This window comes from Pyxicephalus adspersus, chromosome 7 (assembly GCF_032062135.1).
Source record: "Pyxicephalus adspersus chromosome 7, UCB_Pads_2.0, whole genome shotgun sequence".
Lineage (NCBI taxonomy): Eukaryota > Metazoa > Chordata > Amphibia > Anura > Pyxicephalidae > Pyxicephalus > Pyxicephalus adspersus.
The window spans coordinates 58,382,560-58,395,573 of NC_092864.1; the positions used below are offsets into that span (position 1 = coordinate 58,382,560).

Below are 13,014 nucleotides of genomic sequence, written 5' to 3' on the forward strand. Positions count from 1 at the left end.
ACTCAATGCAACTTATAATATTCAAGTGAAAGATTTAATTGCATACAGGACCACTGAGATTGATTAAGAATCACTCCCAGTGTAAGTACTTTGTGGGAACACCTTTTTCTTTATTTACACCCCTGAGTTTGTGGGCAAGATTTGCTCCCTTTCCTTTACATATCGGTTGGATGGTGACCCTTTAGTGATCAGCAAGTCATTCCACAAACTTTCAATAGGGTCCTTCACCCCCAGCCACTGGGAAGTTTTGATGTATTTCCGGTCATTATCATGTTGGAAGGTGAACCTTCTTTCCATTGACAAATTTGAAGATTGTGATGGTATTTTCCCCCATTCTTTCTCTTTCTATCCGGACAAGTGCCACAATTCCTGCTGCAGAGAAACACCACCACATTAGGATGCTACATTATTCATGCTTTGATATATGTATGGTGTTCTTTGGATAGTCAGCTGTAATATCTTTCCAAGAGATCCACCATTTAGTGTTGAGGCCAAATAGTTTCATTTTGTTCTCATCTGGCCATAACACCTTTTTACTCCGAGCACCAGAATCTTTGGGATGTGTTTCTTCTGGCCCTTTCTTGAAGAATGTTTTTTTTTTTTTTCTTTCAACCCTCCCATAAGCCACCTTTGCAGGGAACTTGTGAATTTGTACATGTACACAATGATCATTTTATCCCATACATTCCTAAAATTTCTTTAAAGTTGCCATAGACCTCTGGGTAAATCTCTCAGTCACCTCCCCACTCTTCCATTCAGTTTGGAAGGGTGGCTAGGGAGAATCCTAGTAGTAATATAAGCAAATGCTCTGCACTTCTTAATTATAAATGTTCCTGTGCTCCTAGGATTTATAAAGCCTTTACATTTCTTTGTAGGTGTTCAATTGCATTACCAAGCACTGGAGTAATCCAAGATTAGTGTTTTTAAATAAATGCAAGTGATCACAAGATGAAGCTAATTATATAGCTTGATATACAATGGAGAAGGTAGTTACAGCAGACTATTCTGCAAGTATTTTTAGGAGGGGGTGATCCTTTCACTCAGTGTTTTTCTTTTTTTAAAAATGTCTTTTTATATCTTTCATGTGGATGGTATAGGTTGCACTGAATAAAGCAGGAATGTTTGTGTGTGTTCATTTAAGATTGCAATACAACAAAACATTTCGTAAACATTTCAAAGAGGGTGATTCTTTTGTATACCCACTGTATTTTTTACAAGAAGACACGTGTTCAAAACATTTTGGGATTCTTTGTTATGTCAGTCGTCTGTGATGTGAATAATACATTTGTATAGGTTTTTGGCCATGAGAACATTGAGGATATCAGAAAAATAATAAATTCCCAGTACCCTTTATTAAAGTAGTTCAGTTGCAAGCCTTGGCATAATTAATTTACAATAACGTGCCTACGGTTTATCCAACCTGTCTAGGTTTATGTGAGTTAAATCAAACAAAAAGACTATTCCTCTGTTGCAGAATATATTCCAGTGAGTGGTGTTGTGCAAATATAGCTGTGGAAAGAAGATATATGACTACAATTTACAGCTATGACATACACAAAGTCTGCACAAATCCTTTCAGAAGGGTGCTGGGATGACCCACGTCTGGGCCCTTCTGTCTTTATGTCAGAATGACCGCAGAAGCTCAGTGAAACACAACACAAAAGAAGGTAAGGTTAAATTGTGGACAATTTGACATCTATTTAGATTTGAAGAAGTCTAAACTGTAAAATAGGTAGTAACAAAAAGACAATTATAACATACATCCTAATATTTACAGGTCTCAAAACAAGAAATGGCATTTCAGTATACCCCCCCCAAAAACCTTTACCTGTCAAAAATTAAAATGCACCGAGAACAGATCAAGTTGTCAAATGCAAAAAAATAAATAAAAAATGGTACAGATGGTAAAAAACAAACTGGAAATGAACATATGTGAAATGTTTTTTTTTATTACCTTGGAGGCAGTTTTTTTTTTCTTGGGCATATTAGAGTTCCTGCCAAAAATGATGCTACACAAGAACTGTCATTAACTGTTTGCAGTTGATACAATGTGATTGTACATACGTACATGTGCGGTAGTTACAATCTGATTCCTCAAAATCGTTTTGGATTTACAAACTAGAAGTTGTTGGTGAATCTAGACAAGATTTGATTTAACATGTATGGCCCAGTATACCCAAGGTACAAGGTCTTGTCTGTCTGCAAACACCCGGATTGTATTAAACTTATTATTCTTTTCCATGACAAGCTACTTATTTTATGGAAACTAACTGAAGAAATCACATGATCTGATAAGAACCTAATACTGTAAATGTTTACTGGAACTATTCAGGAGTTTATTGCGTGCCTGAAAAGGAATCCAAATATAAACAATGGATATTGTTTTCCAAAGCATACAGTAGTGCTTATAATATTTGTATAAATGGATAGTTAAAATGTTGTCCACATGCAGTAAAAATTATACGAGTTACCTGCTTCTGATGAAGTGCTTTAGATATTATCAATGGGTTAGCTTGGTTTGAATCTAATCAAGTGAAATTAACCCACATCAGACCTGTGACCTCAATGCATTGATCACAATAATAAAATACTGTACTGGTACATTTGCTATTGCCATTATATAAAATGCTTTACCAACATGTTTGGGGCTACTAGATTACTATGCATTGATGGTCTGCGCTCTCTGTGTACTATCCTTTGAGCTGCATATGTCAAATATACATATTTAGTCTGCCTCTACCCTAGGACACACCACAGGACTTTGCAATTCAGTTTCTCAGATGATCAATAGTAAATGAAATGTTCTTTTATCTCTATTTTTTAAATAAAATCAACATTTTCCTTCTTGTAACCTCAGGAAAAAAAGTCAACAGAAAATGTGTCAATGTAAGAACGCCCCCTGTCGGGGAAATAGGACATTGCATTGGTAGGAAAACCACAGCAGAGGATGAATTCAACCAATACAATGTCCAGACACATCAATCTCCAAAGAAAATAAAAAAAAATAAAAATTTTAGGAATTACATTTTAATGTTTACTTCCGTCATATAGCCTGACATTGTTACAGTTATTATAAACAATAGGGAACAATAAAGAGTATTCAGTTGAAACACCGCTTAGCGTGGTATCTTCATCCTTTCCATAAAGAAATTAACAGTAATATTGTTTATCTTGTACATACTGTAGGGAGATGGTGATTCTGCAGCTGCCTGCTGCCCGATTCTATGTATTCTGCAGACACACTGCTGAAATTAGTTTTAGAATGTGCAACAGAATTTCTTATTGCCTATGAAACCCAAACATATTGTTCTCTGCAAAGATAAACCTAAAGAGAAGTGATTTCTTTATTTACTACCATAGGGGGTATATAAAATGAATTTAGGAAAAGGATGTATTTACAAAACAGTCACTTATATTGTACCCTGCACCTCTCATGGGATAGGATTGCTCTGTGCTAGATCTACAGAGTGGTGGAAACAGGTTCAGACATAACTGTATTAGATACTTATTCTGAACTAAGGTTGTAGTTGTTGTACAAAGTTTATAAAGCAATCGTGTGGTCCAATTTCACAAGACATTGTGATCACCTATAGTGTGCTGAGTAACAGGACCATAGCACATTTCTCATGTTAGAAAGGAAGGAACATTGTGATGACAATTCACACAAAAAGGGAACACACTTTGCCCATGTGACATAAAATTCATAGGAAATACAAGAGCAGCATGGCTTTCAAGAGCATTTTCAGTGTGTTTTGAACATCTTTTAGTGAGATAAAAAAAAAATTTACAACACGTATGGGTGGCCATAAATAGGCCTCCTAATGAAATTCATCGGAGCATTGCACCAACAGCAAGGAACAATGTCCTAGATCACTACTGGAAAACAGAAGGATCCATCAAAAGCAATTACTGCATTATAGTATTGTTTACACACCATGTACACTTTGACTTGCTTTATGAGAACCAGTCTGTACTCGAGGAAAGGATTGATTTGTAATGGATTTACAGGACAAAGTGTAACTGTATTGTACGACACTCCACCTGGTCATTCCATGCACTTGTCATTTGGAGTAGTGTAAAATTGTACTACTGCTCAGTAAGCTGGCAGATCCCTGTAATGACTTTCTTTTAGAAAATTAAAACTTCTACAGGTATTTCAGATAGTCAGAATGGGGCAGCAGCAGAGTGCTGACAGTATAGCAAACCTCTTATTCCAACTCGCATTACCTGGGTCTCGCTTAGCAATGCAAAGCTCATCGCAAAAAAATAAAGGGAAAAACCAAACTGCTTTTCGGCAGTTCAAAGCCAGCTTCACACAAATCATTGTCATTTATTTGTTAGGAGTTACAAATGTAATGCGCACTGAAATTTAGAATAATATAATCTCAAAAAATGTTACAAAATTTAATGAATTTAGCTTTGATTGCACAGGCAAACAGTCACCCATTTATCTGTAAAAAACCAAAAATATATACAAAGACTCACTTCAGAAATTCATATATTTTACTTACAAATATCTGTACGCTCAAAAATTTAACATAAACTTTAGGGGCACTTATTGTCCTGCACCTCATGTGCATGTATATATATTTATATATATTTATATTTATACACTTTTATTAAATAACATTTTACAAACTGTATAGAACTTAATTTTTTTGTACAGCAAAACCTTTGCCCTGGGAAATTGCTAGTGGGGAAAAAAATTGAAGTATTCTTGCAAGTTAAGTCTTAGGAGGTGTGCAAGCAGAGGAGGAAGAAACTCAGAGATTGAGGTATTTAGCCACGCACACAAAAGAGGTTGCAGCAACAGCATTAAAAATCCAAATAGCTCAGAAAAAATCCCCAATAAGTAAAAACAAAAGAATACTAATAATCCATTGGGGGCTGGAAGGGTTATATAGAAAGTAGTCCATTTTGCAGCAGCAGCTCAGTTTCGAATCAGAAGCTGCATGAAGACGTCCGAAGGTGACTGTGTGCACTAGAGAATCAGACTAGTTTGTTCATCCATAGGTGATGTGAAAAGGGGGTGGTGTAGGAAAAGTGGTGTATGGAAGGCCAACATTTTTTTCCAAGATCATGCAAAGTATTGCTGTAGTGCAGTTTTTGCCCTAAAGAAAATACAAGTGGTCAGTTTTCTAAAAATATAACAAATGAATGTTCATTTTCACAAAATATATATATATATATATATATATATATATATATATATATATTTACAACCATATGTTTTATACATCCTAATTTTATATTTATTTGTAAACAAGCCTCTTCAAAAGGCGAATAGGTTTTGGGTGAACACTTTTGCATGCCAGGCCTATGTCACCTGAAGATCCTCCAGACGTTTGAAGCATAACATTAGTCTTTGCGGGGCCACTATGCAGGGTACGATATATATCTAAATATATCTATCTATCCATCGATCTATCTTATATTTATTGTATGTGAATGCAAAGGAATTACCTGGTAATCCTAAAAACAGATTCCTAGGTAAAAGTGGCAGCACTATACAAGCTGATCCCTCATCTTCTGCGTTGACAACCTGTCTAGGCAAGTGCCATTTATCTGTCTGAAGCCTCTTAATGCAATAAACGTGATTGAGAAAAGAGAAAAAAATGTCTCCACACTCACTCTTAATGCAATAAACTTGAATGGCAAAGGAGAAAAAAAAATTCCACACTGCCTTTTACCTAAGTTATGATGATGGAGAAAGAAAACCAATGTCTTCACGCAAAGATCTTAGCTCTGCCCACATATCAGACAGTTTAATGGAAAGGGAAAATTATTATATGTCTGCCATAAAGAAGAAAAAGTTATTTACTAATATTGTAATGCTGCAGTTTATGCACCTTTACCTTTATGTATATAGTCTATACACTATTGCAAAAGTGGAAAACTTCAAGTAAAGAATATACATTTTGGATAATTGCATTTACATTACACACATGTAAGTATATGACATCTCCAATGTAAAAGCTGCATTTATTCCTAGGTCTATTCTTTTTTAGATAGACTTATTCGTACACGTTTCCTGGGAACATTGCCTGAAGTCTTGCTCATTCTGCTTAGAACTACAATACAATTTAGGCCTTACTGGAACTTAAACCATACCATTAAATGGTGGTATTTATTACTTTTTTTCTCAAATGTACCCTGTTTATTTGATAACAAATACTACAACTCATTCTATGGACCCCAAGACTTTTTTGTTGCAAACAGTAGATAGACTGTCCCTCCGGTGTCTCGTGCAATACTGAAAAAGGAATGGCAGGATCTAAATGACTGGATGGGAAAAACAATTCTTTTAAACAGACCATATACAGCAAGGAATAGTCTGGGCCTCCACCATCCCTCTCTTTTCTAAAACGTTTCTAAAAGAGAGTAGCACACTGTGGCTGGCACAAATTTGTGCAGACTCTGAGGGGTTTTGAACTTACAGAGGCTTTGTCAATAAAGCCAAGAACTGACCTACCGTCCACCTCTATAACTACCCATTAATTATTCATGTTATGCACAGCCTCAGTTTTCAATGGCCCTTGTGGGAGGTGGAGAGACTTTCTTTAAAGTTTGGATTTCCATATTAGATTATCTGAGCTTCAAGGTTCTCATGGTACAAAATGATACCAGGCAGTATTCTTGCAAGCAGCTGAAGGCTCCTACATTGTGTTTAGCTTTATCTACAATTCATGTTTTTCCTTGCTACAATGTGGTAAACAATGTGCGACTGATTTTTCAGGGGCTTCTGTATATATACATCAAATAAATGAGGCATAAACATATTACATTAAAGACAATTGCATACTTGTCACAGAGGTTTGGATCTGTTGATTGACTCAATTTGTGCAGGATGTCAACAATCCCAATTTCTCGCAGCTTATCCTGCCGTTCTTGTGAACCTGTAAATGACAGAAACTACATTAGTTAATGCAAAGACATGCACACAACCGATTCTTGATTCATGAACTCCAGTTCTCCAAATTTCTCTTTACGTCTCAGTAGGCACGGAGTACCATAGGGGAAAATATTATGTGGGATTTTGCTGAAGAATGTTGGGGTAAAAGGTAAATTACATATATATTTTGTGATATTGCAATAACCCTTTTTTTGGTATTATAAATACATTTAGTGTTGATACTTATAGCACATAGACCTAATTTACTTTTACCTTAAATTTAATTCACCACAGTTCTAATGTGTTGAACCCAAGCTCCAATGTCAAAGCAAGATCCAATTTTTAGCCTTCACCCACTAAATAACCAGCTTGTACATCATACTTCCCAGCCTTATCAAAACTTGCCTTTGTTCTCAAACCTCTTACCCCACCCTTTATAATCTTGGATACTGCGCACTGGTTAAACTGTTAGCATGTTTAACTTTTAGCAGCTTTTAAATCCCAGTTTTGATTTCTTAGCACAACATGCATGGAGTTGATACATATATCCTGCTTTTCAATGTGTTATCTGGTCTGCACCTCGACTTCATGTGTGCTAGCAAATAAAGAGTCTGGAGTGGTGTAAAGGTTTAAAAGGGCCCGTTTTCCCTGTCAGGGTCATGGAGTGACTTGAATGTACTGCCCTACAGTATTACATCTGACCTGTAGATGCTGGTTGAATAATTAAAGGTCAATACAACTGCAAATGATGTGTGGAGAAATATACAGACATATAATGAGAGATAAAAAATTACTTTGATCAAGCAATAACCAACACTCTTAGAGGGCAGTGAAACAAACATATTATCTTACCTTCCTCTTCATTCCATGTGAGATTTGCTATACAGAACATTGCGGCCAGCTGGAGTTTCAGGTTGGAATGACCCTGTGATAAGGAAAGAAAAAGACATCATCGGTGTGTTCAAATGTCAGTTATTGTCCAATGCTTTGACAGTGATTAATGAACAGGTGCATAGAATGTGGAAACTCATGAATAAAACAAAAAAGAAGCCCCCAACAGACGGCTCCTGTATTTCACGAAACATGTTTGAAGACATGTTGGATACTCAATAATATATGAAGAATGCGCTTCAAGGAGAGGAGCCAGGAAGTCCACAGCAAAGTCTTGGAAGAAGAAACAGAGAGCAGAAAAAAACCTGGTGGGGAAATTTGTAAGACAATACGGGGCTTTGATTGCTGATTTTCTGCTGCTGTGTTGTTTATCTTTTGGTATAAAATGTTTTCTTAGTCACCAACTTGGAAGAGGTACACAGGTCAGGAGTTCTAAATCAACTTGTTGAACAAATTACAGAAAACTTACCACATAATACTTGATCTTCTGTAAAATATCATCATTCGTCATGATAAGATCTTTTGCTGAAGTGCCATCTGCTATGTTAGCGAGTATACACAGTGTCTGGAAGACAAATAAATACCTCTTATACCTCTGTGCCACCAAACTGTTAACTTATGGCAGGTTATAGTTGCAGGTTTAGCAACCTAGCACAGAAATAACAATTGAGAACTGATATGCTATGGTGTGACCCAGTTCTGTCCATTTTAGGAAGAAGATGTAGAGAGGAGGTTATGAAAAGTGATCTAAATGCGGACCTAAACCCAATTTTTTACTTTACATAAAAGGGTAGACAATCAAGACTGAATGGGAGCATTTTCCTTCACTGAGGGGAAACAGATGCTGATTTCACGCATGTGCAGTGAGACCTGCATGCTTTTTTTCCCCTTTTACAGCAGGCTACGTCACCCGATCCTGTGTCGTGGGAAATGGGTGAGGTAGCCAGAAGAAGGAAAAAGAAGGCTGAAGATGGCGGCACTTTCTCCGCACCGAGACGAAGGAGAGTTCCAGGACAGGGCGGGACCTGATCGAGGACTTCTCCAGCACATTCAAGGGATCTGCAGAATGTGATTTTTTTTTATTTTAGTTTTGCTTTAAGTTGTATTTGACGTTTGCTAACTAAAAGCAATATTTAAGTACAACCACCTTAAACCTGACAAAAAATTAGCCCAGTAAGGTCAATTTGGACTTGGTCCTTCTTTCACCTCTCTGTCCACAACTGTCCATTTCTTCGAAGAGGGAAGGGGGACCTATGTACAACATCTCTGTACTGTGTGGATGCATGGAAATGTTAAATGTATTAATATTAGGTATATCTACTCATCTAAACAATATGAGCTGTACCATGAACAGCTCCTACACGTTATTCAGGCTCTTTGATATATCTACATTGTCAGGCTGTAAGCTTGTATAAATAGGATTCTGCTGTTTTTACTGGACTAGATGCATTTGTTAACCCTACATTATGTATTTGTCAAAGCAAGCATTTCATGTATTCATATTACTCACCCTTGTTTCTGTCACAGTATGCAAGTGACAACATGATATATTGTTCTGTTTCCCAAACCTACCCTGAAAAGCCACCAATTAATCTCATTTAAGGAAATCCACAAAGTTAGCCTACATTTTATTAAGTATTTTTCCTGTGTTGCAGCTACGCAATGTTTGAACATAAGGAAATAGGCAAAACACTAACATAAGCGTGTCCCTAGGTTGGGGATATAACTAATAATGGTAAAGAAGTGTCATGGGGGCAAAAATGTAAAACATAAAACATGCTTATAATATATACACACATCTGTAGGGTAAATCTAAAAAGTTATCACTAACAGGTTTCAAAACAGTTTTAAGAAGTCAAAATTCAGCCCATTAAACACAAGGAAAGAAGCTGTGCTCCTATTTACAAAAATTATATAAAGGACATGAAAATCCTGCTACATTACTGTCAGGAAAGCATCCCTTTAACTTGGGTATGTTTCTATTTTCTTTTAAAAAGATTAAAGAAAATAGGCAATTGAAATGTTCATGTACATATTTTGTTTAATGGGCAAAAACAGAACTCATTCTCTAGATTGTCTTTTCAACCAGGTTCTGCTTAGTTTTGAAGTGTTACATAATGGTTCGGTTTTAGTGCTCCTTCTCAAAATGCAAGTCAATGGGTCAGCCAACTTTCTGAAAACAATACACTCCAGTGGGGCCAATATCTTATTTCAACAGGTGTTGAGCAGTCAGGCTGAGTAATTATTAAAGGTTATCTACCCTGGCTAATTTACTAATCTCCACATTTAAAAAAAGAGGAAGCATTCGAAAAGTTACCTTGTTAGCTTGTCTCCAAAATAAAAATACCTGGCATCATCCTTACCCCAATACCTAGCATCACCCTAATACTTACTGTTCTGGCATGCAAAATGTTCTCCCTTTTTATAGAGCTTCAGGTTCGGCTACAAACTATACTCCTCCAGGTGTGTTAGATAGCATGCTCCCCCCCCCCCCCAACTGGGCACTATGGTTGTTCCTGATGACCTCTACATCCACGAATAACACAATAATGGTGTAGGGGTCATTTTTTTTCTATGCAGACAGGATTGCTTTGAGATAAATTCTGCAATATTTATTTAAAATTAGTATTTTGTGATCACACATCATTATTAAACAGAAGAAAAAAAGAAGAGGTAATAAAGGACTGGTGCCTCATCTTGCCCGTGTTTACTACACAGTAACACAAAACTTGGATTACTAGTTGTGCAATTTCAGCCAATGTCAATTTGGCATGTTTGAGATTCAATCTTTTGTAGCCAATACTAGTAAAAAGTAAATAACTGCCAAATGACAAGCTAGCCATTACTGGAAATAAAAGCCCCATGCCCCAATGAGATTATAAGGATAATGTACATGAACAAGTGTTAGGAAAGTGAAAATGCATTAGAGCATGCTGGAGCCAAACAGGAGTTGATGTAATACAGTAATTATGAGGGATGCAGCCCTACAGAAAATCAGTAAGATTAAAATGTGTTATGCATACATTGCTTGTAAAAAAGTCATTACCTACAGTACTGCTGTTGTTTACCCCTGCCAGGGGGATTAGGCAGCCCATCAATCAATAGAGGGTACCAAGTTTCATGATTATAAAAGATTGGCCGAGTGCATTACAGGTAATGGTGGCAGTGAACCAGTGATATCATACCTGTTCCTTGACCTCTATGTTATGCTCCCCTTCAAGGATGAAGGTCACTGCTTGCATGATCTGCTTCCCATGTGTGCTCATTATCTGGTCTATGTGCTTAAAGTGTACGAAAGAGAACATAAAAAAGGAATAATGTTACCAATGCAACAGCTTGCAGGCAGCAAACACAGGTTAAGCTAGGTGAGATAAAGAATATAATTCTAGGATAATTAGAACGCACATAATATATTTAAACCACTATACAATAATGTAATACATCCTTCATCAAATACTGAAATGTAATTATATAGTCAGGTAACTATACATACAGTTGATGCTGCAAAAAAAGCATTTTGATTCCTTTTAAACTAGTTAACATTAAAAACAAAAATGTACAGATTTCATCAATTAGTTGAGAAACTATATCTAGGTTCTAAAATTTTATAAAAATGCTATGAAAACAGTAGTGCTTATCTTACATCAGATGAGACCTTTTGTTAGTTTTCCCTAAAGTTTCCCTAAAGTTAGTTGTTTCCCTAAACTGAAGCAGCCTACCTTCAAAACAAACAGTTAAAATACAATGAAAGCTGTGACTGGACAGTGAAAGGAGAAACAGCACACTGATGAGCTCATCCTATCACTTATGCTATTGGCATTCTCCTTGCACTACAACACACCTGACTGAGTGCTGCATTTTCCTTTCCCACCTTGAGCTGTGTTATACAGGGACTCCGAGATGTCAATGCCAAGTCACATAAAGGAATTTACTCAGTTTAAATTTAAATATGATTATTTAATGACTGCAGAGCAGCAGTTGTGTGTCTTTTACATTTACCCAGGGCTATACTGGAAAAAAACGTTCCTTTGATGTGACTGAGAACTGCCTACTAATTTCAGATCTAAATTAGATCAATGTCTATTGATTTCCTGATGCTGATATCTAGAATAGACTCACTACTCAGGAAGGTCATTTACAAGTGAGACACATTTGTTTTTGTATAATACAAGGACTAGAATTGAAAAGATGACTGACTGCTAAGTACAAACCAGACAATCAAGATAAGGGAAGCCCCTAATATGTAGCAAAACCCTGGCTTCTGCTAGCTTTAGGAAAAAGTCTCTGGTGAGCAGATCTGTTGTGATAAAATCACAAATAAATCACATTATGTTCTACAAAAGTTATCTTACAGTTCTCATAATGCATACAGCATCTACTCCATAGGATTTGTTATTTAAGTCAAAGAAAAAAATGCTTGTAGGACTGTTAGATAAGACAGAGATGGCTCAAGAAAAGCTCAGCATGGGATATGCCATGAAAGCAATCCACACAGGTATGTATGCTCCTCAGTACATTTCTAGTCAAAAGAAAAAAATAGGAACACTAAAAGTCCACTACTTCAGTATTGCTCCAGGCAGACTTTACTTGGCGCTCACAAACTTCTTTGAAGAGACAGCATCTCTCAATCTGGTGTGTCTCTAGGTTGGAGAAATCCAATAAGGTTTCCAAGGGGTGGTAAGTTGGATTGGACCTGAGTTGCAGCCTTACATGGTGCCACATGATGCCAATAGTCAAAAAATTGAGAAGTTGCCAAAAAAAAATAAAAAAAAATAAAAAACAGACAACAAAAAGCGTTCTCATATTACTCTGTTCACAGAGTTGGTTTTAGGGTAGGGCAGAGAACTGGAATGTTGTGCATTTGGGGCCCTTGCATCATATTTGCCCACGACCCTATTTGTCTAGAAAAGTCCATGCCTACTCAATATTCAAAAAAAAAAAGTTGTCAGTTTAGCATTTAGCATTTGTCCAGATCTAATTATTTGTCCCAAGTAACCATTGTATAATAATCCCAATCTCTTGTCGAAATGACTGGTGTATAACCAGACCTCTCCTGTTCTAACCAGTGTATTGTAACAAGATATTTACGGTTGGCTGAAATACCCTTTTTATATCCAAATAGAAGCTTTGAAGGTTAATAAACAATTTTATTATTAATAATGACTTATGGTTAAACTTTGATAGTAAAGGTTTTGTTTGCTAGAAATCAATGGTTGTTTATTAATCACTTA

General features: G+C 36.4%; 1 protein-coding gene across 2 annotated transcripts in view; it reads right to left on the reverse strand.

The window, feature by feature from the left end:
* Nucleotides 1-4,305: 4,305 nt before the first annotated feature.
* ARMC8 (armadillo repeat containing 8) overlaps nucleotides 4,306-13,014 on the reverse strand; it is a 61,302-nt gene continuing 52,593 nt past the window's right edge. For both annotated transcript variants that reach the window (XM_072418630.1, XM_072418628.1), the window contains 5 exons: nucleotides 10,969-11,064; nucleotides 8,253-8,348; nucleotides 7,745-7,817; nucleotides 6,803-6,896; nucleotides 4,306-5,111 (listed from right to left, as the gene is read on the reverse strand). In XM_072418630.1, coding sequence (XP_072274731.1) covers nucleotides 5,078-5,111; nucleotides 6,803-6,896; nucleotides 7,745-7,817; nucleotides 8,253-8,348; nucleotides 10,969-11,064 — 393 coding nt within the window. In that variant the 3' untranslated portion in view covers nucleotides 4,306-5,077. The remainder of the gene's footprint in view (nucleotides 5,112-6,802; nucleotides 6,897-7,744; nucleotides 7,818-8,252; nucleotides 8,349-10,968; nucleotides 11,065-13,014) is intronic.